The sequence below is a fragment of the Mytilus galloprovincialis genome, chromosome 10, assembly GCF_965363235.1.
Source record: "Mytilus galloprovincialis chromosome 10, xbMytGall1.hap1.1, whole genome shotgun sequence".
NCBI lineage: Eukaryota > Metazoa > Mollusca > Bivalvia > Mytilida > Mytilidae > Mytilus > Mytilus galloprovincialis.
The window spans coordinates 72438581-72466412 of NC_134847.1; the positions used below are offsets into that span (position 1 = coordinate 72438581).

General features: G+C 30.6%; 1 protein-coding gene across 2 annotated transcripts; it reads right to left on the reverse strand.

Annotated features, from left to right (window-relative positions):
• LOC143048324 (xaa-Pro aminopeptidase 1-like) lies at positions 1-27175 on the reverse strand. 2 transcript variants are annotated; one of them, XM_076221951.1, is made up of 21 exons: positions 27047-27175; positions 24997-25088; positions 20344-20460; positions 17914-18069; positions 15163-15267; positions 14802-14909; positions 11008-11154; positions 10536-10634; positions 10089-10182; positions 9385-9517; positions 8561-8677; positions 7585-7668; positions 6942-6992; positions 5997-6064; positions 5516-5665; positions 5236-5296; positions 4722-4905; positions 3518-3595; positions 2793-2869; positions 2366-2464; positions 1-1959 (listed from the first exon to the last, which is right to left on the reverse strand). In XM_076221951.1, the coding sequence occupies exons 5-21, from the start codon at positions 15170-15172 to the stop codon at positions 1771-1773; spliced, it is 1749 nt and encodes a 582-aa protein (XP_076078066.1). In that variant the 5' UTR covers positions 15173-15267; positions 17914-18069; positions 20344-20460; positions 24997-25088; positions 27047-27175; the 3' UTR covers positions 1-1770. The 2 variants fall into 2 exon arrangements, with proteins under 2 accessions (XP_076078066.1, XP_076078067.1); XM_076221952.1 differs by lacking the exon at positions 27047-27175 and adding an exon at positions 25384-25546.
• Positions 27176-27832: the final 657 nt, after the last annotated feature.

Consider the following 27832-nt stretch of genomic DNA (forward strand, 5'->3'; position numbering starts at 1 on the left):
AAATGTAGTTCTGGTTTATTAATCATATTTGAAAACAAAATACATATATAGACAATAGACAATATAGACAATATTTTATTCGCACATAAATATACATATTTACAGTATAAATAAACATATGAAAACAATATGTTTTCATTGAACTAACAATAACAAACAATGATTCTCCATGATTATTAATATGTACATAACATACAACTAATGAGATACTGTGTTAGGCACCTAGCTTTTTCTTGTAATATTGAATAAATATAAAGTAAATGTAATACATAATCATAAGGGGTCATTAACACATTTAATTAACTGCAAGACCACAAATTAATTAGATGTTTTTTTTAAATAATACAAACAATGTAACAGGATGGAAGCTGGAATAGTTTAGAACTACGATTTAGTATTTGGTATTAATCATGTTACAGGTTCAAAAATCTGTCTTACTCTTGTGGCATTAAAAGGTATGTGGAAATTAAAGTATCAATTTACAGTATTCAATTGGCTTTAGCGGTCAAATTTATGTTCATCAATTGGACTCAAGTTCTCAAATTTGATTTGTAACATACTAAAACGTATATCCAAATCACAAAAAGTCCATGGCAAAAGATACAATAAAATAGCATGGGCTGGCTATAATGTACCAGCAAGTTGTGTATATTTCAGTAGACTCCAAATAGTTAACCATTAAGATTACCTCTGAATAATGCAGATAGCCATATTATCTAATGTAAACATAAATATTTATATAAATACAGACAAGCACTTATAATTGTATAATGAAAAATTTTCCTGATGATTTATTTCATTTCTAAGATTCAAAAATATGTCAATCATCTTTTTACCTGTATAAGTTCTTCAAGGTATCTCCGTTTGTTTACATTTTAGACATTAACTAAACATACTTAGCAGAAGGTTTAAATGAATAAAAATGCAATAAGAATTAAAATTGACTTGAATTATTTACTTGCAAGCCAATAAAACAACAGTGATGTTTTTGAGCTTATTTTACAACCAAACTGACTAGTAACATATTATTTCACAATTCTGCTTTAATAAATGTTTGAAATAAAACAAATCATATTTTAATTTTTTGTCAAAATTGAAGCTAATCACCCATTAAAACTGTTTTTCTTTTTTTTCGTTTTCTTTTTTCCTCTTTGGAAGCAAGAAGTTATGATTTCTTTGCCAACTTCAAATTCCTTTTATATAAAATAATCTATCAGTATCAGTTTGTACATGCATCATTTTAAAGTATTGTTGTATGTAGAACTATAAATTTATTATAAAAACAAAACTTCTGTTTCAAAATTTATGATGTAAGGGGAATTATTATGGGAGTATTTTATGTTGTTATAAACTATCAGTAGATCAAGGAAACATTATTGTAAATTGAATCTAATTGCTTTATCTAAACATATTTTAAAAAATATATCATTTACAGATATCTAGATTAAAGTACAAGATGAGTAAAACATACTATTCTTATATCTTATGCCTGGTTAAATTCTCCCCAAATACACATAATGACATATAGCAAATTTGAAATGTGAAATCTGATGAAAGCAGGTTATGAATATGACACTGACAATAAGTGCAACGACTTGACATCTAATCTAATGATGAATTTGCGATTCACAATTACTAATATGGAAGAAATGATTTTTCTCTCTCACTTTTATAAACAATACATTATAAATTTGGTAAATATGGTGTAATTATGATATAATGATACCTTATAACATTGCTTTCATTCTGAATTATAATGAAATAGATTGCTTATGAAATGCCTAAAATAAGACAAACAGAGCTAATTAACAAAATAAAATTAATTTTCAAATTATCTCCCTTGTTGATATTAACTGATACTGTTCTTGCCCTTAGCCATGCTGTGGCTAAAGTATCATTAACAATCAGCGGTCCTATTTCTCTCTGTACTTTGTTATGGTAATTGTTCATCCAATCAATCTACAAGAAAATTCAAATTACTTTAAACTGTTTTTCTATTACTAAAGGCAGACTTGCCAACTTTTGAAATTCTCCATGGGTGATTTTACCTTTGGAAAGAAAATTGAAATGTGTCGCTTTTTGTAATTTTTTTTTTAATAATGTCCAGTAGAAAAACATAACATGTATATTTCGGATCAACTTTAGTTTGTTACTGTATTTATTTATTAAGTAAAGACCTTGATGGAGTTTATAGAATAGAGAATAATTTAAATAAAAATATAGAGAGAAGATAAGATGGACAAAAAGAATAGAATATAGAGAATAATGGGATGCTAAATAATATACAAAAGATGAGCAAAAACATCAAGCAAAGAGAAAACTGATCTAATTATTTTAATAAATTTCATAAATGAGATATACCAACCTGTGCAGGACTCATAAGGCTAAAGTCTATCAGAGTCGGTTCATATGGTACTAATGTCAAGGTTTCAAATCCTAGAAATACACTGTCCATAAACTGATACTGAAAATATAATATATTGAAATTATTATTGGAATTCCATGTAATGGTTATAATTCATTTAGAAGTCATTTTTCTGATTGAATAAGCAGTAGTCGCAAAATTGATAAGATATGATTCATTTTCACCACCACTGTAAATTATTTCATATTGAAGGGCTGCGTATTCAACTTATAGAAAAAAAAATTAACGAAGGACTCATATAACATTAACATGATTATGCCAGACTTCTTGGATTTCATAATTTGCCTAGATTTTCTTTTGAATTGAAATATTAACAGAAATCATGTACAAACTGCCAAAAAAAACCAATGCTTAATATTTCTCTCACCTTTGTACTTTTTTTCACTATCATCACCATATTTTCTATTCTCACTCCAAAACCATTTGTTTCATAATACCCAGGTTCTGAAATAAAATACTAATCAATTAACAAACTTCACAGCCAAAACACAAATATGTGTTTTATCAATATGTAATTTAATCTTCAAGGAACAATTATATTATTCTTTCTGTCTATACACTTTATCGCTATTTGTCCGACATTATTGGACATCAAAAAAGTTCTCATAAAATTTTGATGTCATAATAGAAAATATTTGATGCCACAATGAAGAAATGATTGTAACGTACGACGTCAAAAGCTCATGCAGGACAGATTCTCAGGTCAAGCAAGACAGATTTCCAAATAGCGATAAGGTGTAGTATAAATTCTTTCCTTTTTCAAAATAAGCTATTTTTGTAAAGCATGTGCGAAAACACCGGACATTGGAGGAACTCTCAGAGCAGAGGTTTCCCTAATTTTGGACACTCTTTACTCAAAATCCTCAGGATGAAACCATACAAACAGAAGATTTAAGAAATAAAAGTATGTTATGAATGATCCAATTATTAGTTTTATTAGTTGAATGAAGTGGTCATGAGTCTTAGGTGGGCGGATACACCAGACTGCACCGTACTTTTCTTCCTTATTGATCTGTATAAATTTAGAAGAGAAAGTATAACTTAATAATTTTCTTATACAGATATCATAAATACATGTGTGTGCTAACATACCATCAGAGAAGACTTGGAATTCATCTAAAGGTATATCTTTATCTACTCTGGGATGAGCTAGGGATATTCTTCCTGGTCCTACAAACAAAATACATTAAAATAAGTTTATATGGTGTTTCCTAGATTTCCTAGCAAATGTAGTTTTTTTAAATTTATTTCCTTGAATAGTGTGTGAATGTCTATGCTTGTTTAAAATGGAGAATTGTTCATCAATTTTACAGCAATTGAAACTTTTAAAATGAACTAGATGTGTCAAAGCAACACAAATGGCCCCGTCTCAAAAAGTTGAAAAATCTGCAATTTCAATAACACATTTGGACACAAACATGATGGTAGTCTCACATATCAAAAATCAGCTCAAAATCTGGAAGTGTATAGAAAAAAATCTGTATAACTGTGATTTTCATCAATTTTCAAAGTTGTAAACCCATAATTTCAGCAAAAATAAGTGGAGCGGAAGGAAACTTAAACTTGATCTGTAACTCATCATGGTTAACTCACATACCAAAAATCAGCCCAATATCTGAAGGCGTTTAGAAAAAACTCTGTATAATGGTTTGTTGCGGAATGATAGAATTACGGACAAGGGTAAAACTATATGGCACCGACAACTTCGTTGCGGTGCCATAAAAAAATTTATTGGTCTATTTTCAATGAATTTCCTTATACTCATTGATTTGAGACTTTTTTACTTTTTTTTTTACAGCTTTTCATGTGATACAATGCAATACAAATTGTCTTGATATAGAAAATGTTTTGTCCTCTTAGATTTTCAAGAGTAAATATTTGAAGCCATTTATTTGGTCTACCCAAAGATTGATTGATTGATTGTTGGATGCTTAATGTCCATTTACCCAAAGAATTTAAGTATCAAACATAAAAACTCCCATTAACAAGAATGTGTCCCAAGTACACGGATGCCCCACTCGCACTATCATTTTACATGTTCAGTGGACCATGAAATTAGGGTAAAAACTCTAATTTGGCATTACAATTGGAAAGATCATATCATAGGGAACATGTGTACTAAGTTTCCAGTGGATTGGACTTCAACTTCATCAAAAACTACCTTGACCAAAAAACTGTAACCTAAAGCGGGACGAATGGACGGACGAACGAACGAATGGAACCCACAGACCAGAAAACATAATGCCCCTCTACTATCATAGGTGGGGCATAAAAATATATTTCAACCAATAAATACCTTCATGCACACTTAGATATGCCCCTACTCCATGACCAGTCCCATGCCTATAGTCTAGTCCAACTTCCCACAGTGGTCTCCTGGCTATAGCATCTATTTCTCTACCATAGGGTCCATATGCTCCTTTATAGAAAATAAATCTAGCCAGGTCAATATGTCCCATCAGAACTCTAGTGTAACATTCCTGTCCAAAATAAATTTTCAATTTTTAGTATGTACAGTAGTTCAAATGATGTCAGATGATATGTTCTTTTATGACACAAATAAAACCTTTAATTTAAAGAAATCATTTGATGATATATAAATAACACAGAAACAGCATAAAATATGGGAACCATTTTTTTTTATTTTCAAAGAAACAATAATTCTAGTGTCGTTCTTCATATTGAGAACTTTATTTATTGTATATGCTTCTCACAGCATTTCTAATCTTTAACTTATACAAATTCTCCAAAAAATTACCAACAATACACTCAATATGATTGTTTGAAAAATGATTATCAAAATTATGTACCTTCTGACGATTCGTTGGTACTCCATAATGAAATGTACGTGTCACATCAGTGGTTCCATCCCTGAAGAAAAAATAACAATAAAAACTCCATTATCTCTGCTAAAGTAAGGTAGTATTCATTCTGAATCCAGGAATTTATCTATATACTATTTGCTTCCGGGACAAAACAATTACTGACATTAATACAAGGATTTCAATTCAAAACAACTACTAAACAAGTTTAAATAAAATGGATGTTTAAATTTCATCACAGTAGATTTTTTAATTATTTTGTACTTACAGATACTGTCCGCCAGAATCCAGAAGATACATGTTATCTGTTTTGATCTCTACATTTGTAGACAAACTTGGCATGTAATGTATGATAGCAGCATTAGTTCCGTAAGCTGACAGGGTTGGGAAACTGGTACCTCTGTTGTAGATCTCCCTTCTGAAATATGGATTTTAGACTTTAAAATTGAGAATGGAAATTTTAGACTTCTTCATATATAAAGTACAAAACAGAGGATATACTTTTCACAAACAATGCTACATGGACAACAACAACACCAGGGATTGCCATTGAAGCCGGTAGACGGCGGAAATCCGTCATTTACGGTGGCTTCAAGTGCCTGCTACTTCACTGACAAAAATATAAATTCAAAAAGAAAACAATATCTTTTTCAAATGTTTACAAGCAGCGAGAGACGTATTGTCACAAAGTCGCGGTCACGATAAACAAGGATGAAAAGTAGATTAAATGACAAAGACTATTAACTCACCCTCTGAATGAGTCTAGTTGGTTGGCTGCAGATAGCTCAGTTGCAACAGGAAACTGACCACTTTTCACCTAAAACAATCATAAACATTCAACCGATTATGTATGAGCCCTCAAAAAAATGACCCATTAGAGGTTTATCCATTTTAGAAGAAGGGTTTTATTTACATTTACTGATTCTTACCTGAAGAGGTGGAGGATTTTGGGAATCTATAACATCTACATATAAAATGGGAATAAAAATAAAAAATTCAAGGAACCAAACATGAGGTAGTCACTTTTCTCAAATATTTAGGTAAAGATTTTATTTTCTGCAGGATCTTTAAATGCATACACAGAAATATATTAATGCATGTCTAACTTTTGTGTTATGACAATAGTATAAATGCAAATGTTGAAATTTAAACAACAATACTGAATGACTATGAGCAAACAACAATCAATAAATCATGTATAAGTGTATAACTTTCTTCCTCATCATATCTCTGCTACATGTGTATATAGATTTAAAATAATTTTACTGTGCAAGAATTTCAAAGTCAATGGACTGCATTTACAGGGCAACATTATACCCATGGACATAAGATGTGCCAATGCTATATTAGTGACCTTAAGTAACTTTAACACAAACTTTAACAATGCCACAAGAAACAGCAAGCTCAAGTCCTTTCCTACATCTGTTGCAGCAGAGGCAAAGAATAACTAATGGTGGATTCATTATTTTGTTGAGTGAAGATTTTTAAGTATGGACGTAATATTCATACAATTGATTTCAAGGTTTTTATAATGACTGTATACAAGCTGATAGAAAATCTGTACTATTTTTACATCTAAATTCATGGTTCCCTTAGAAACACAAAAAACAAGAAATGGTATCCCATAAATAATGAATCCACAATATGCAGGCAAACTGGAGATTAAAGTATGCATTCAATAAATTATATATTACCTGATTCTCAAGTCTTGCAGCGAATGTGATAAGTGCAACTGCATCTCTTTTCTGAAATAAAAACAAAAGTCAACTATACTTCCATATGTAAAAAGAATTTCAACATGTGTTTCTAATCTTTTTAATGCCAAATTCAATAGATCTTTTAAATACGAAAATTAACATGTGTGATTCCATTAAAAGTACTAGTTATGTGATCAGTACTAAATCATTCTCTTAATTTTGGAAAACAAATTATGATGAATACTCCAGTAACTCTCTCTACCTCAGAATGTGATGTTTATTCTGAAATTCCCCACTAATGCATATACAAAACTAGTAATGTGATCATAAGTGCTTAAAGATAAACGTCTATATTATATACATTTTAATCAAAAACCTTGATAGCTAGAATTTAAAATCTTTGGCCCATGGTTTTATTATTGCTTAAAGTTGGACTGGATAGATTTCACAAAAGTAAAACTAACTTTTTAAATTTTGATAGTACAAATCTCATTTTAAACTTTGATAAAATTTATAATTACATAAAGAATTTTCTAAAACTTAATATTTATTCTCAAATCTTTGTTCAATGTTCTACAACTTTAATTTTAAATGTAAGCAAAAATTTTCAAATCTAATTTATTTAATCGATAAATCTTACATGTGCATTTCTAAGACCCTGTTGCTCTGTTGGATTTTTCTGAAACTTTTTCAGAGCTGCTGGTGTATTTCCTTGATATATTTCCTGTAAAATAACAATATTCCCTAATAATGTCTGTTTTTTGTCATACAATAGAATGATCACAACATAATTCAGTGTTATACAGTGACATACTGATAAGAGGAATACTTAAATTTTTCATGATGTACTATATATAAACATATTCTGATTTACTTCTTCATTTATTTCAAAATACATTTAACTTATATTATATTGCAATACTTTCAGCTAGCAATGTAAATTGTCAGGCCCACAATACCATTTATTGAGACAATGAACAGAAGTGCTAGCTAGTGAATAATGTGGATTCATTATAATTGGTGAGATACATATTATTGTGGGTTTTGTTGATAAAGATGAACCACAAATTTGCTATTTGGTGTGGTTGTAAACAGACTTTGACAACACATAGAAATCAAATATTCACAAAAATGCAATATTTCCTCAATCAACCATAGTTGATACCATGAAAATAATTGATTCCACAGAAGCATCAAGTTTAAAATAGGACAAGACTTGAAACAAGTATTTTCAAGACAGCGTCATTTGTCATGATATTATATATCTACACAGTGTCATAGTCACTTTAATAGTAAGACAACTTACCTTTGTCATGATATTATATATCTACACAGTGTCATTGTCACTTTAATAGTAAGACCACTTACCTTTGTCATGATATTATATATCTACACAGTGTCATAGTCACTTTAATAGTAAGACCACTTACCTTTGTCATGATATTATATATCTACACAGTGTCATAGTCACTTTAATTGTAAGACCACTTACCTTTGTCATGATATTATATATCTACACAGTGTCATAGTCACTTTAATAGTAAGACCACTTACCTTTGTCATGATATTATATATCTACACAGTGTCATAGTCACTTTAATAGTAAGACAACTTACCTTTGTGATGACTTTATAAATGGCATAATTACACTGGAAAGGTATCCAAACTTTCTTTACATCTCTTTTGTTAACTGTGGCTATAACAGCATTTATAAAGGTGTTGTAATCTTCTACCTGTAATATTAAAAGCAATAAAAAGCACCTTTTTAGTATTACAAAATAAATAGGCAAACAAGAAGTTGGCTAGTTTATGGTATCATGTCTCCAGCTATAAAATTAATAGACTTTCTGCTTTCTTTGAAACCCTTATTCAAGCAATTATCAGGGTTTTTACCTGTTGTTCCTCTTCAAATGTTTTACTCAGACCAAACTGTAAGATTTCAAAATAAATGAATTCAAGAATCAAGTTGTCAAATAAAAGTTCTTTTTTAACATTATTTAAGAGAAAAGGAAACAACAAAGTCAAAAGTATTTCATGATAAAATGTTGACACAGATATATGTCTTACTTTTTTGTAATTTAATAGTCTAGTGCAAATGTTGAAATTTAAACAGCAACATCTTAACATGCAAACTATGCAAAACATTTAAACTTTGTTGAAGTGACACATAAAATCATCAAATATTTCCCAGCATTGAATAAATAAGAACCTTACAGTGATAATCTTCTGTATTTTGTGCATTTATTATTGCAATTTTAATTTTCGCGATATTGAGAAAAATCCTGTTTAACTCATTTAAATGAATTTCAACATGCGAGTTTTTAATTAATACGATTATCACCTTGTTGTTATTTCGCAGATATCAAAACATCGCAATAAATTCTGAATTTACAGTAATTGTATTAATTGTTTTAAATATTCTTAATGACAGTCACTTTACCTCCACACACATTCCTATCCTGTCAGTACATGACCCACTGACTCCTGTGTTAAGGAACACGTTCAGTTTTGATGTAGACTCTGGATCTGATGGCTGTTCTGTTAACTTCCTTAACTTATCCCATAAAAATAATCTGATGAAAGAAATTACATAACAAAATATTATTTCTACTTTTAAAAGATTACTATAACAAGTTATCCACTCTGTGTTAGGACAATAGGACAATAGGACAATGGGGTACTGAGTTAAGTAAAACAAAAGAGTGCAATTTGGGGGAAATAACCTTTGATGTTTTCTGTATACAACATAATTTTACAAAACAGTTATTTTTTCCCCAAGTTGAAGCCATTGTAGATTGTAAGCTTGGTTTTACTTGTTGTTCTTTTTTACCAAGTACCAGTAGCATTATTTTAAATACAAAATCTTTAGACTAAATGCAGAGACACAAAAATTATCTACCCTTTATGACAAAAGAAAACCCTTTTAATCAAAGTTTCTAAATTTTAATTTATAAAAAAATCTCTCACTTGCGTTGTACACTTTAAGTTCAATATCTTGCATAAATAGTTGGAATTGGAATGGAATAGTTGTAAGAAAAGTTTGTTAACACACATAGAGTCTACAGTATAACAATGATTATAAAATTAATCTAAAACCTTCAAACCTGAAATTTTTAAAAGAAATGTATGCAGCTCATATCATACCTAATTCTAAGATTTCCATTTTGGGTTTCAAGAATAGCATATGACATGAAGAAAGGGTTATATTTTACATCTGATCCTCTCAAATTAAAAAGCCCTGTAAATAAATAAAGGTAAAAACAAATGTATAGGCACTTATAAAAGACAAATATTTTTCATTATTGCAAACCAATTCTTGCAAACGATTTCTATTGTTTATTTTTAATATTTTCTGAGAAACCACTTAAGTATTCATTTTATCTAATAGTCAATGCTTTTACTATGTACACGTTTCATCTTTAATTCAGTGATTCATATTATAAACTGGAAAATACTCTTGACATTTTATAACATTAGTAAGTGACCTTTGAAGCAAACTTTATTCAGATACATCTTTTGTTGGGGTAAACATAATTATTATATAAAGTCTGAACCGTTAAGAAATTAATAAAATGTATTAACTAAACCTACATGCAATCTCATCTAGTTGTGTGATAATTAAGACATCAGCTTTACGGTCCAACATTGCTTTATATACATCTTCTGTTACCTTCTGTTGCCAATTTTTACCTTCAAAAAATGTCAAACTTTTAAAAATTCACAATTGTTTTTTTGGGGTACAATTTTGCATCAGTTGTAATTCCCAATTTCTCTCTTTCAAAACAATTAAAAATTTACCTTCAATTTACCTGGCATTTGTATCAGATTATCTATTTTGACAATATTTGATTTTTCCAATAAATTTCTAACAAAAGTACAATATTTATAATATTGGAGTATGAAAACTTTATATTTTTTGTTACACTACTTCATTACTCAAAACAGATTTCATCAACTTATTTCATCCTATCAAATTTATAGAGGATAAAACAAAATGTCCCCCAAGGTAAACACAATAATACTATTAAGGTTGACTGTTGAACAATAACTAACGAAGCCTTACCTGAAAATCTATCTTCTAAAACATGAATTTTACTACTAGGCCTTCCTGGTCTACCAAACTGCCAGATTGCATCAACTAAATCTTTATTCATCTGGTATAAGTTGATGTTTTCTGCCTTTAAATTTCTATCCATTGTAATCCAAGCACCTAAAGCATAAAATTAAAGAGAAAATAAAATAAATGATTATAACAAAAAACTACATTTAAACTTATACAACTTTCAATGCATTATAACTACATTAGTTGTATGTTTCATTATTATATGCTATTATTATACGCAATCTTGCATCATTCTTCATTTCAAAATGAATCAGTTATGAATACAATCAAATTTTTGGGTCAGAAAGGATCTATAATATTTTTTCCAATCAGAATAAATATTACTTAATACTTTTTCCTATGGGAATAACTATGACATAAGATTTTTTTCCCATTTTTTTCTCTCATTTTAATGAATGATATGTCAAAATGATACAAGTCAAAATGCTATACTAGTCATAACATGAAATTTCGACCATAATATTTATTCCAAAGATAATTTATTATGTGGAATTTATTTTAAGGGATAAAAATTCTGAGGCATTCGTCCTTTTATTATGCTGATGGAATAAATATCACATAACAATAATTCCAATTGGAACTTTTGTTACATAATTAATTATCTTTGGAATAAATATTATGACGGTACTTACTTTCTGTGACACTGATCCCAAAATACTGGGCTAAAAAACACGAAATCCTGAGGTCCTGAATTTAAATAAATTTAAATCCCAACATCTCGAGTTTTAAAAAAAAAATATTCCTGGATCCCTAAAGGGTCAATCCGGAAATCCCGCGCTTAAAAACACCCGATCCCAGAGTCCCAATAAAGGTCCTATCCCCTCTTCATAGCGTTGTAAAATCGTTGAATGTGTGTCCAATTTTAAAATAAAGCACTTCCACGCTTCATACAAAATGTACTTCGGTCAATGCTTTTACACCCTAATGAATTTACAAAAAGAAGCATCAATTCTTCAATATATAATCAATGTGTTGTCATCTAAGGTAAAAATAAACTCACTTAATGGCACCTTCCCCCAAGTATGAAAGAAACTATCAAATTATTTAACACAATAATCTAATGCAGGGATCTCCATGGCCTGTTTAACGATGGAGCTCCGCCATCGTTCAAATGTCTTGCGCCATCGTCAAATGACTCGCGCCATCGTTAAATTGTCTTGCGCCATCGTTAAATTGTCTTCCGCCATCGTTCAAAACTTCATCGTTTTTTGTAGCCCGACGCCATTTTTTTATCAATTATAATCAAATGCATGTAATTGCATAACCCTTAGGCTTTTTATGTTATAATCCAATGCCTGAGGGATATCCGGATTAAGATCGCTAATTACTTGTACCTGAGCTTGTGTAACAAAAAATTTGTTCCGGCGTGACATTTGTTCCGTTGGAACAAATTTCATAGGAAATATGTTCCATCGGTACTTATATCACAGAAAATTTGTTCCAGCACTATAAAATTTGTTCCGGAACTAATTTTTTAACTAAACGTAAAATAAGTTCCGGAACAAAAATCACAGCTGCATGAGTTTTGTTCCAATATTAAAATTTGAAAAAAAAAGTGAAATAAGTTCCTGTGATATTAGTTTTGAACGAAATTATTTTTCAGGAATCAATGAAAATGTTCTGCTCGGACCTATTTCACAGAAAATAAGTACCTTTAACCTATTGCACAGCGAAATATTTTCTTGTTACACTAAAAAAATTATAATGCAAGCTGAATGCTGTACTTTTCTTGCATTGGGCATTTGCAATTAAGGCATGACTGTAGGATGAAAATAAGAAATAAAAGCAATGATTATGTATCATTATTTATCTACAATGTATGTTTTATCATTTATATGACTGAATAGTATTCAACCTTCTTGTTTCCTGTTGATCTGTCATGGGTGTTCTAATCATACATGTACCTAGCTATGGTCGTTGCACAGTTTAAAAAGAGTGTGTCTTTTGTTTGTTTATGCCTTTAAAATAATTGATCAGTTACATTGTCCTTTTCAAATAGGTACAAATGTTCAACTTTAACTATAATACTTTTTTACGAAATTACTTTTATTATTATTTCTTATTCTACTATTTCCTAGTTCATAAGTGTAATTTTTAGTATTAATAATTGAGAATGTTATTAAACTTTTGATTTACTCCACAGGATCCAAATTGAATGTTTACACTTATTATTTATTACATTATCAATATACTACACGTTTTTTATAATGACTTTAAACTCACTGATGACAAGTGCTCAGTATATATATAAGATAACTTGTTTAACCAGCAGAACATATTTCATAGACGAGGAACTTATTTCACCAGGTGAGGAACAAATCTCACAGATCCAGAACTTTTTTTACCAGGTAAGGAATAAATCTCACAAACATGGAACTAATTTCACTAGGTAAGGAACAAATTTCACCAACCAAGAACTTATTTCACTAGGTAAAGTGTGGAACTTATTTCATAGAGATGGAACAAATTATATGGAAATTGTCTGTGAAAAAAGTTCTCTCAGAACATATTTCATGTGAAATTAGTTCCACTGGAACTTTTTTCACAGGAACAAATTTTGGCTCACACTTGTACAGGTAGATCAACAAACCAGACAGGAGAATACTATCTGAGGATAGACGATCCATTTGTCGAAGTAATCAACTAAGTTTCAGCAAATGATTATGATCATTTAGATTAAATAAATAATTTAATAAATTAATCCAGTTACAAAGAAAACAGTTTAACAAGTCGAACACGTGCTTTATTTTGAATTACGCAATCAGCATCCCCCTTTTTTAAGAAGTACAAAATAAGACGCAAAACAGTAAATATTATTTCATCGCAAATAACTCGAGTACTGCTGTAACGATAATTTAGAATTACTTTAAAAGTTTAAAAGTGAAAACTTAAATATTTCCTGTAAAGAAATATCGTATCTAAATTCCGAATTCATTTCGTATATTACAATCAAATTGATACATCCGCGTTTCCGGTTTCTTTTCAGACTCGAAAGATGCATGTTGCACAGCATCAATTTTTCCAGATAAAGTCATTAAAAACCTTTTCATTTGTCAACGTTTGCTTTACAAATCTCTTTAACCTTTTACATAACCCGTACGAATTGTTTTGTTGTTGCTGCAAATCTTTTCCAGATAAAGTCATTAAAAACCTTTTCATTTGTCAACGTTTGCTTTACAAATCTCTTTAACCTTTTACATAACCCGTACGAATTGTTTTGTTGTTGCTGCAAATCAGCCATACCGGTAATGGGCTCTGAATTTGACAGTGTCCACGAAAAATAAGCTCCACATCAGATGATTTTTAACCCCCATAACAATTACCAAAAATAAAAGAAATCTGCATGGGGACCTTCATGACAGCTTTTGGTCATTCTCGACTAAGGGGGACCATGAAGACTTGGCATCTCAGCTTGGCATTTGAATGGTTAAAAACGGCAATAAATGAAAATATTGATACTTCTAATTCTATAATGAAAATTCAAATAAATATAATTTAAATAAGCAATGAATTAGCATGTTCACCATTCCTTGTATGGAGGGATAAAATACTTCCGATCGCGCTACACTGTACAGCGTAGACAAGGTTTGTAATGGTGAAAGTTCCTCCATGGTTCAATTTTCATCCATGGAGATCCCTGTAATGGTAAGATTTTAACACTCAATCTGTAACGAGAAGCCTGGAATTATCCATGTATAACCTCAATTTATTCACTGTTATACTAATATACTTACTGCTAGTAATAAACAATGGATTTAGACCAATATTTCTGTTGGACATTGTTGAACTGGTTCCCAGGTTGGCTAGGATCCATTCTTCATAGGTTGGTGTGTTTGGTTCATCTGAATAAAAACATAAAATGTTATAGATTCACAAGCAAATTACCCCTTCCCTCCCCCTCCAATAAATAGAAAATATATCTATAGGTAGTTTTAAAACTGTATTTTTTTTCTCTTTCAAATCTACTTATATTGAAAAATCTGAATATTTTATTCAATACTTTGAAAAATTTTGCCAAGTTCAATTAGTTGATTTTAAGTTCTTCGGATTAAAAAATACCAAATCAACTAAAAATAAATTTGAAGGCATTCTAACCTTGTTTCATAAGTATCCAGTTACAGTCTAACTGGTTCTCAGCCTGGGTATAGTATCTACCATCAGTCCATAGTGCAGCTTTGTCCTTCAATACTATAGCTAAACCTATCAAAAGGATACATTATATGAATTATTATCATCTTCATGGCTGCCAGGTCATCAGCCTATGATAGAAGGGAATAAAATTACCCTTTTCCTATGCTCTCAAAAAGATTTTTACAGTGTAGTGTACTACTATCTGAACAAATATTATCAAAATTATAGCATATATATACAAGAGGCTGTCACAACGACAGCAAACCGGATTTATTAACATTTATTTGTGTCCTGGCTATATCACAAGAACCATTACTGATGAATGGTGAAAGTGAAAATCATCAATATCAAATTTGACCTCCATTTTGTCATCAGTATCAACATATTAAAATTTAAAAAGCTTAGATTGAATGGTTCATGAGTAAATGCAACAACCTGAATGGAAACGCCATTTTACGATCTTTCAAGAACCATAACTCCTGAACGGTAAAAGTCAAAATCGTCATTATTGAACTTGACCTCTATTTTGTCATCAGTAACAACATATTAAAATTTCAAAAGCTTTGGTTGAATGGTTCATGAGAAAATGCACGGACACGACGGGAAAAACCATTTTTCAATCTTTCAAGAACCATAACTCCTGAACGGTAAAAGTCAAAATCGTCATTATTGAACTTGACCTCCATTTTGTCATCAGTAACAGCATATTAAAATTTCGGAAGCTTTGGAAGAACAGTTCATGCATAAATGCACGGACACGACTGGAAACTCCATTTTTCAATCTTTAAAGAACAATAACTCCTGAACGGTAAAAGTCAAATTCGTCATTATTGAACTTGACCTCCATTCTTTCATTAGTAACAACATATTTAAATTTGGGAAGCTTTGGTAGAACAGTTCATGCGTAAATGCACGGACAACTCCATTTTTCAATCTTTCAAGAACCATAACTCCTGAACGGTAAAAGTCAAAATCGCCATTATTGAACTTGACCTTCGTATAGTTGTCAGTAATAACATATTAAAATTTTAAAAGCTTTGGTTGAACGGTTCATGAGTTAATGCACGGACAACATTTGATTGCCGCCCGCCCGCCCGCCCACCCGACAGCCCGACCGCCCGCCCGCCCGCCCGCCCGCCCGCCGTAAATCCCCAAATCAATAACCGACATTTTTGTCACAAAAATCCGGTTAAAAATTAAGAATGAAAATTGGGAATATGTGAAAGAGACAACAACCTGATCAAAGGGTAGACAACAAAAGTCTATGCACTGGCTCTTAAATTTAGTTTGATAGCTTCAGACAATCTATGTTTTTACCTTTTTCAATTAGGCCAAATCCCTTCTTAACATTAATATTCAGCACCCAAACATGTATGTATTACTGAAAAATTATTACACCAGGGTTTTCGATATCACAAACTAGTCAAAACATTTACTAAATTTTATCATCGGTATAAGGACATCATTCGTAAATATAGCTCAACATGCAGACTTCTTATACGTTCAGATATTTCACATCCAATTTTTTATGGAAATATTCTTTATAAAGCACAAAGGTGTCAGTGTTCACCTCAAAAACTAACAAAACCTTTGAATAGACTTATTAAGAAGGGATATAGTTACGATACTGTTGTCAGGTCATTAAAGATTGCATATTTTGGCATTAATATTGATTCACTTATAGGGTCTTTGCATCGGAACTAAACACATTTATTCAAAAACCAGTTGTTGGCATGACACGGGTTATGTTCTTCTCATATATGTTATGATGGTATGATACTAAACCCCTAACAGGAAGGATTGTGCCTGATGTTCATATGATGAAATCATAATCTTTCAGTCAGTTTAATTGAAGTCTGGAGCTGGCATGTCAGTTAACTGCTAGTAGTCTGTTGTTATTTATGTATTATTGTCATTTTGTTTATTTTCTTTGGTTACATCTTCTGACATCAGACTTGGACTTCTCTTGAATTGAATTTTAATGTGCGTTTTGTAATGCATTTACTTTTCTACATTGGCTAGAGGTATAGGGGGAGGGTTGAGATCTCACAAACATGTTTAACTCTGCCGCATTTTTGCGCCTGTCTCAAGTCAGGAGCCTCTGTCCTTTGTTAGTCTTGTATTATTTCAATTTTAGTTTCTTGTGTACAATTTGGAAATTAGTATGGCGTTCATTATCACTGAACTAGTATATATTTGTTTAGGGGCCAGTTGAAGGACGCCTCCGGGTGAGGGAATTTCTCACTACATTGAAGACCTGTTGGTGACCTTCTGCTGTTGTTTTTTTCTATGGTCGGGTTGTTGTCTCTTTGGCACATTCCCCATTTCCATTCTCAATTTTAACTTCATCCCTATACTTAATATTTCATGCATAAAATATCAAAAAATAAATTGGGAAAGTATGTGAAAAAAAATTACAAGTTATACACCGATCACACTTGGAACTATATTTGTAAACAACAAAAACCCAAAGGGAAATAACTGTGTCCTCAGACTAGTTACTGAGGGTATTAATCATTTCCGATTTGTAAATTTATATCCCTGATATTAGACAGGCAAACTTAAGATTTCATTCTTATTAATTTACACTTCAACAATCAGAACAATAATCTGATACAAACCATGAGATCCATTGAATCCTGAGATATAGGCTCTTCTTTCATCTGATATTATGCTGGGAACTCACTTTAAAATCGTAATATATTGTATACTTACCATGTGATCCATCGAATCCTGAGATATAGGCTCTTCTTTTATCATACTCTGCTGGGAACTCACTCTAAAATTGTAATACATTGTATACTTACCATGTGATCCATCGAATCCTGAGATATAGGCTCTTCTTTTATCATACTCTGCTGGGAACTCACTCTAAAATCGTAATACATTGATATATGGATGTGTTATTTCATTTGCCAAAAATTGCATGCACCTCAGGATGATAACATGTAAAATTAATTTGTTCATGAGCCCTTTGTACTTAATTCTAGACATATGTGTAAAACACATTTATACATAAAATTAAAACAAGCCTAACTTTTCCCAACAAAAATTCAAGCGCAAGGGATGTAATTTGGCATCTTGTATGGTGACTTATGGTATTGATAAAAGAAGAAGGGCTCACATTAATAAATCAGTGACCCACAACACAAAAAACCAAACATAACAAAATCAATTGATCAACATAGTATTCATCAATATATAGGTATGTGTGCAAAAAGTTACTGCTTCGATCAGAATAATGATAACAAATATGTATCTATCTTTAAACAATTTCCATTGAGAAGTGCCATATCAAAAATCAGAATCAGGGCCCAAGATCTCAAAATAGAAAGAGACAGGTGTATTAAACTTTATATATAGAAAGAGACCAAAGGCTTCCCCGAGGGTATCACCAGCCCAGTAGTCAGCACTTCTGTGTTGACTTGAGTTATCATTGATATGTTCATAATTATAAATTAAACTGTTAACAAAACTTTGAATTTTTGAAAAACTAAGGCTTTTCTACCTCAGGAATAGACTACCGTAGCTGTATTTGGCAAAACGTTTAGGAATTTTTGGTCCTCAATGCTCTTCAACTTCGTACTTTATTTGGCCTTTTAAAATTTTTTTTGATTCGAGCATCACTGATGAGTCTTTTGTAGACAAAACGCCCGTCTGTCGTAAATAAGAAAATTTTATCCTGGTATCTATGATGAGTTTATTTGTAAGGACATCTAGTTGAAGATGAACAACATTTTATTACTAGTTGTTCAGCATTCAAAGAAATGTTTCAAGGAGATAAACAGTATTTGTCCTTATTTTTCATATTTTTCAAATGAGACAAAATTGTTTGGTTATTTACCAAAGTAATGTGTTTGTACTTAAATATTTAGGAAACTTTATAATTACATGTGTAGATGTTAGACAAAATGTCAACTAACATATTTCATAACAATTATAATCATAATGATTGTACAGTTCTCAGGTCCTGTCTGGAATTAAATGTAAGTGGCTTATATAGAATGAAGATAATAACATCTGTCTGAACTTTTAATATATCATTTCAATTGTATAAAAAAAAAATAAAAAAATTCTGTTACAAATCATGATGTATTTTTGTATGTGTACATGTCATGTTACCCATCAAGGGCCCTTGATTAGAATAATAAATGTTTTTATTTAACAGTACTACTGTCAGAACAACTGACCACACTGACCACAAACTGTCTGTCCTTCAAATATATAAAACTGGCTTAAAGTTATTTTTATACTTTTATGTGTTGTAGTAAGACATTTTATCTTGTAAATTTTTTTGTCAAAGTAATTCTCTTAATTTAAGCTTGACACAAGACTAAAATGATGCACTTAATTTCTTTACTTTTTAAAATTCTCTATACAAATATTCTTTCAAATAGCTCAAGGTCATCTCTGGGACAGTATCATATTCAGTATTGTTTAAATACTTCTTAATGAATTTGCATTTTTGTGGTCAAATTTTGAAATTGCTATAATTTTACACAATGTATGAATGCATGAACGAATACTTTATTTGCAAGCAGCATACACATGCTATTTCAAAAGAAAATATGTACAAAAATTTCGTAAGGGTTCCACAAAACCAAGTGTCTCGCCTACTTTTTCTGTAAATTGCAGGCTCAACAAAAATGAGGAAAAAAATCATTAAAAATATTCCACTTTCATCTTTTGATTGTTTCTTTCCAAATTTGGTAAAAATCCAGGATAGTTTATGAATCTAATAAATGTTTTTAAAACTTTAACTGCAGACTGTATGTAATGTTAAATGGAAGAAAAATTAAGTAATTTTATAAATACAGATACACAGGTATAAATTTTTAACAAAACTTCCTTCTAGATATTAGCTTTTGATCATAAACAAGCTTCCGTCCAAGTTTGATACAAATTAAAAATAGTATAAGATATTTATTAAAAATGTATTAACTTTAACCACAGAGTGATAGAAATCCAGTATAATTTAAAAAAGTTAATGAAATTTCAAAAACTTTAACCACAGAGTGAATATTTGTGGACACCACCGCCGACGAAATGTAGGATCTCTATGCCTCGCTTTTTCGACTAAAGTCGAAGGCTCAACAAAAATGTACATGGTATACATTCCTGTTGTAAAAATTAAAAAAAGCATACCTGGTGAGCATCTTCTGATGGTATTATTACCCCTTGTAAGTTGACACCATTGGAATTAAACTCTTGTCTCAGATCATATAGTCTTTGTGATGAATCAACTCTTACCAGTGGAACTTGCTGTTAAAATACATGTAGATAAGAATTAACATACTGTAAACATTATATTTTTTCACAACTTCAATGCATAAACTTTTCACACAGGATTAAATTCATGAATCAAACCATAACATAAATGTTGTTTCTTTCTGTAAACTAACCTGCTTCCCAAAAAAAACTAGATGTGTCAAAGCGACACAAATGGCCCTGTCTTAAAAAGTTGAAAAACATGCAATTTCAATAACACATGTGGACACAAACATGATGATAGTTTAACATATCAAAAATCAAAATGTGGAGGAGTATAGAAAAAAAAGGTCTGTATATAACTGTGATTTTCAACAAATTTCAAAGTTGTAAACCTTTAATTTTGGCCAAAATTAACAGGCGGAACGAAACTTGAACTTGATCTGTAACTCATCATGAGTAACACACATACCAAAAATCAGCTCAATATCTGAAAGTATTGAGAAAAAAGTCTGTACAACGAATTTTCAACAATTTATCAAAGTCCATAGCCTGTAATTTCTGCAAAAATTAGATGAGCGGAAACAAACTTAAACTTGATCTGTAACTCATCTTGGTTAATTCACATGCCAAAAATCATCCCTGAATATCTGAAAGAGTTTAGAAAAAAAAGTCCTTATAACTGTGATTTTCAACATTTTATCAAAGTCCAAAGCCCGTAATTTTGGCAAAAATTAGTGGAGCATAATGAAACTTAAACTTGATCTGTAACTCATCTTGGTTAACTCACATACCAAAAATCAGCCCAATATCTGAAGGCCTTTAGAAAAAAACTCTGTATAATGGTTTGTTGCAGAATGACGGAATTACGGAAAGGGTAAAACTATATGGCAACTTCGTTGTGGGGCCATAAAAACATTTCCCCTTTTAAGGAAGTCAAGGTTAATTGGGTTCATTCTTGCTTCAACGAATTCAAAATGTCAACTGGGTCAAACATAAAATTAGTTCACATTATATTTAGCACTTAAGTCTCAATGAAAAGCCCTTGAAGTAAACACTCTGGCTGCCTCCATCAATACAAATGTAGAAATAGTGCTGAATGTGGCATTAGGCACCAACAATCAAGTAATTAATCAGTATAAATCCAACATGGTAACAAAGTACAATTATTATTTTTAATCAAGAAAGCTTTGGTATAATTAACTAACTTTGGCATTGAAATAAGGTCAAGGTAAATGTCATAAGGAATGTCCATAAAATCAACTTGAGACTGGGGACAAGGTACAATCAAAGCGCTGCAAGCGCTGAAGGCAGTTAACCAAAAACCAAGGCAACCGTAATTATGAAAACTGTGGCAATGTTGCCTCAACATTAAACATTCATATATAGCACATTCATGTTTATCTAATGATTTATTTATTAAGGCAAATAATTTATATGTTATCAAGGTTTCAAAAGCAATGCATATATCAATGTATATTTTTTTATGGTGAGTCTGCAGTGGTACAAGTTCCCAATGATTGCAGTTGTTCTACTTGGTAGTTAACCTTGGTTTTATTTGACTGCTAGAAGTTCAAGTTGACTTAGTATGAAGATGTAATAGTATGAATGGACTGGTTTCCCTGGAAAGAAAACTGAGTTTGTGTTCTATAGTACAAAAGTTATGAGACACGAATCAGACAAATGTTCACTACAACAGGGATCAAAGGTGAGGTCTGACTGACCTGCCCATAGTAAATGTAAATGATTTGTTATTTTGTCCCATACATATGAATATATATAATTTAGGGGTGGGGATCTCAACGGTTTTCAAGTTCTCAAACAGGTAGGGTAGGCCGAGGATTTATAAAACTGTTATATTGTCCCATACATGAATATATATGGTTTAGGGTGGGGATCTGGACCATTTTCAAATTCTAAAACAGGAAGGGTGGGGTGACCCCCAGTGACCCTTCCTATATTTCATTTGATTTTTCATATAGTCACAAACATGAATATATATGGTTAAGGGGTGTGGATCTCGACCGTTTCCAAGTTCTCAAACAGGAGGGGGTGGTGCAACTCCAGGGACTCCCCCTATATTTCATTTTATTTATAATATTGTCCTATACTTGAATATATGCAGGGGTTCAGGCGGGGGGTTGCGGGCTTGCACCCCCCTTAAATTTGCAAAGCATGGGTTGTTCTCAGCTTAATAAAGAATATTCCGATAATTTTACCTCAAAATTTTTTTAGCCTCGCTCTGCTCAGCGAAAATTTAAGTTTGCGCCCCTCCTAACCTAAAATCCTGGATCTGCCCTTCATATGGTTTAGGGGTGGGGAGCTCGAGTTATCAAACAGGAAGGGGTAGAGTGGCCCAAAGAATGTCACCTATATATCATATGATTTACTTACATTTAGGTATATATAATATAGTTGCATTATTTGTGAAAATAAAGAAAGAAACTTTCAGCTACTTTAAAATTGAGAAAAACAAATAACCCTTCGAAATTGCAGTAATATGTTTACACCTTAAAAGCATCTCACATGCATTATCATCATTTATCACTGATAAAGAAAATTTAGACTGTGACCATGAACATGGATATTGTTAGATATACTGTTCCCAGCTGTTACGTTGTATTGGATTTTTAAATTAAAATTTGTCAAAAAGTAATTTTGAGTTTCTGTATAAAATATTTTTCTGCTTTTTCTTTCTTTTACATATATCTTTTGGTTTACAATTCTAGTGTTTATATTCATTTACCATGCATAGATTTATTTTTTCACCTGCTTTGATTTATTTTGTAATTGATCGCCGAACCCGGAATTATCCTTATCCGCTTCCGGAATCGGATCCGATATTGTAAAATTTTGACCTCACGGCCGACATTGTTATGTGTTTACAATGTTGTTTTTGTCAATCAGATACGATTTTACTCGAATTTATACAACATTTGTCGGCGATTTTCTTTATAAAGCTAGCGGTTGAACAAAATGAACATCGCTGTCATGAATAATAATGATAAAAATAAGTTTTTAGCTCGTTTAATTGGAGACTTTGGTGACTTGCATGGAAGGTTTGCAAAGTAATTTAAAGTAATGACTACGTCGGGCGTAGCTAGAAACCAACTATCCTGGTCGAAATTCCGCTTGCAAAAGTGGAAGGTCGCGGATCTCGGACCACCGCTAATTTGCACACCTGCCTGCAAATTCAAAAGCTACGAAAATTTCTTTTTCTAATTTGAAATTGCCGCCAACAGCATGAACAGTTGAACTTATTATATAATAGACTACTGACGTAGTTGTACTACGTATTGATGACAAACAATATCCCTACGACTTTTGCCATTTGGGAAATCTAAACTACTTGTCTTAAGAGATTTTCGGCGATTAAATATTTCATACAATTGTTCTTTGACATCTTAGCTAAAAGCACAAGTCATAATGAACTACACAAGGATTCTTAATAAGCACTACTTCCTATGTGTAACTTCAAAACTTTTGGATAAATCGACGATCATTTAAGGTTTTTCTGGTCATATTTTTTGTAATCCAGAATAAAAAGTATTAAAAAAGTGTTCAATTAGTTATATATATCATAGTAGCGAGCTAGATAATAACAATGGCAAGTATTTCAGCATTTATTGGGTAGAACACAAATCTAGGGTGCTCGCATAATGCAGCTTAACTGCATAAAAATGTTTATAAAGTACGTAATAACAATGATTAACATATCCTCTATAATAGTTACAAGAAAAATACTCACAGCTTACCACAGATGAGGCAATACATTCATCAGTAAACAACAACTGCTTATAATTGTAACTTTAAAAGTCTTTCTAATGTAAAAGTATTAAAAAATACTGGGAAATAAATTCAGTTTATCAAATTCTTCTTTAACAAAATTTTGATTCTTAGTTTTAATTTAAACTATATGTACATGCATGTAATATAAAAATGTGTCTTGAGGTAACATTCACCAGTAAACAACAACTACAATTTACTTATAATTTTATATTTTCTAATGTAAAAATATAAAAAAAAAATAGTGAGAAATAAATATAATTAATCAAATTCTTCTTAAACAAAATCTTGAATCTCAGTTTTAGTTTCAACTACATGTACATGCACAATTTAAAATGTGTCTTGAGGCAACTATATAATTAGAATGAAGATGTTAGCAACTGAAGTTCACATTACAAATATTTTGTTAATGATCTAACATTATAACATTAATAAGTTTTTAAAAGTGCAACACACTAAATATTTAAAGTGATTTCTACAACTACTGCTTTGCACCAACTTAAAAAAAGATTTATCAAACTGACTGTTAATTGGAATTAAAGGCTTTCAAATCGAATTTTCAGAATGTAATCAACAATGCATATTATATATTGTAAAATGCAATAAAAAGTTAATAGATCAAATTTAAGTCTCATGTTATTGTATTTTTTTTTTAAATATTTAAAAAAATTCCAATAAAAACAGCCAAGAGACATTTGATCTAATAAAATTATGGTCAATAAACTGTTTATCATAATGTGAGATCTCAGAGATCTGTAGCTGACTATTTGTAAACATCAGATTTATCTATAAAAATCTACATACTGCTCCAGGCTTGCAACTTGGACGATCATCTGGTGACATACTCTTAATGCTGGTCTGTCTCTTAAATCTTTCATGGTTGTTGACAAATTCAGCTGCAATAACAAAATAATTAAAAAAAACTTCAGTTTAACAAAAGTTTTAGCTGTTCAGTTCTAGTCATGAGTTTTCAAAATTTACCTTCTGAAGTTTATGTAAGGTTTAATCATGATATTTATAGAAATAGTTTTATAACTGCAAAATTAATAAAAAACAGATATTTAATTAATTTATCTTGTGTATTGGTGCAACACTTAGAACATGTTTCTACTTAGTGAAACACAAATGTTTAACATTTCCCTTCAATTCATTCAAGTTGTGTAAGAAAACAATGTAAACTAATTTTCTTACCTGATAAAGTTTTATTCCGATTTTCCAATTGATTTTCAAGAGAAATTATCATAGAGAGTATTATCATCATAAGCATTCCAAAAAATCATGGTCAAAAGTAAACAATAATTGTGTTCATTTATCCCTCAGACAAAATCTTCCATCATCTTTTACATACACAACATGTACATTTACCTGTTCTTTTCTACATTTGTTACGCTATTTAGATCTACATTTATCATCATTACATTTAGTAGAGGTGCTTGCACTCATTACTGTAACACAGTCATAATTCATGTTTTTTCATTGTGATAAATTTACAGGACTTTCTGAGAAAATTTTAATGAACTTTACAAATTTTCAGAAAAAGGGAAGGTTTAAATATTAAACCAGGCTCCATGCAATATATTTTTCTGTTTTTCATCTTATCTTATCTAAGACAATTAATGTATGCATTTGTAGATCTTCAATATTAAGACCATTTTGTTTTTTACTCAAAGGATATTGAAATGTCAAAAATATTGAGAACATTTGGTAATGTTGGGGACTAGAATAGGAATGGGTTTTGCCCATTGTTTAAGGCTGTTTAAATCAACATCATTTGAACAAACTCTTGTGGAATCTCTCCTTGGCAGTCATACCACATTTCCTATTTATTAAAGCTTATGTTGAATTTAATTCATTTAATTTTCAATTTCAATGAAAAAGATCTTGTGTATAATGTTGCTTTGTAAAAAATTGAATTTGTCATAACTATTGCGCAATATAATTTATAAATTAATAATGGCCTAACTACTAGTACAAAACAGGATTCTGACAAGGTAAATAATAATGTTCACTACAAAACATGCAAGAAGTCTCTAATTAGGGAAACTGTTTCCTTCATGTGTCTCCCTGTACCAAGGCATTGATTTATATCATTTGTTATTACATAAATAATGCACTGAAACACTGTGTGACTCCTGTACTTTGTAAAACAGCGTGGCTTATAATTATTCTTTCTTGCTGCTGAAACTTGGTGAGAAAGCATAAGACTTAAATTGAAGCATTTTTACTATCAAGTTTATATGACTTCACTTCAGCTCAAATCAACTTAAAAAAGAATACTGCAAAAAAGTTAATACTAGCAGTATTATAGTCCCTAAGGTTTATAGGACATTACTTCAGCTAAAATCAACTTTAAAAAATACAAAAAAACTTAATTCCTTCTATCAATTTCAATTTAGCAAAATCAAAACATGAAATTACAGTTAAAATATTATATCAATACATTTAAGAGGGAAAATGTCAACAACCCAACAACACAAAAAACAGGTATATAATATATCTATGTTTTATCTCGACTTCATTTGTAAAATTAAATCTTTAAAATACCTAAATCTAATTTCATTTCAATAGTTTATTTTGATTTTTTATATGAGAATATGCTCTTTACAAATTTAAATGATTTAGATAAAATTACATATATACTCAACCCAAGATAACACATTCAGTCTAGAGAACTATTTAAGGACAAGACTTTTGAAATATTTACTTTATTAATATTAATGATCTTGTTGCCATTGTTTCTTTTTTATTTTGTTATGTTATGTTATGTTACATGCTATAAATATAGGCAATAAAGATTTAAATTGAAAAAAAAATTGAAAAAATAATTTCGAAATATCATCTTTATAAACCTCACCTGCTTCGGCACAACAAAAGACTAATAAAACACAGCTTATCCACATGTATTCCATCATCTTTTAATTCCACTGTTTACAATTCAAAGAAATTGACGCGCTGTGTTTATCATAAAAATAATATATAACAATGAGGATAGATCATTGTCCTTATTAGTAAATCTAATCTGATGACATTTTATTGCCTTAGGACAATTTTTCAACATTTTGATATAGCCGCATTTTTTCATCATAGTAACAAAATTCACAGAAATAATAAAACTTATTTTTAACACTGGATGTTAAGCAACCAACAATCAATCAATCTTACTTTAATAAATTGAAACTTTACTGTTCCTCAACCTTTTTTAAATGCAGAAACTGACAAATAATTTATACGAACTTCATGATCAATCTTTTTTTGCTTACTTTTACCTTCCCATGATTCTGTTAACAATTTTCAGAAAATTAAATTGTATTTTTGATATCTATGTATTTCAAATAAGCACCAGTTTTGTTTTCTTTAACACTAAATTTACATTTTTTTACCAGTAAAAATTATTTTTTAATTATTCAAACTGCTACAGTTTGTTAGATCTTATGAGTACAAACAAGTGAAACTGTGAGGTACTGCTCACTGATTATAACCAAAATACTTGACAGTTAAGGATGTTCACTTGTCATGTTTTGGATTTTTCATCAGATTTTTGGAATCCTCTAGTTTAATCCATTTGAATGCCTTAAAAAATTTGCCCATTGACCCCCTTCTTTCTTTTTATAAATCTTTTACATGTATAATGATAAGCCAT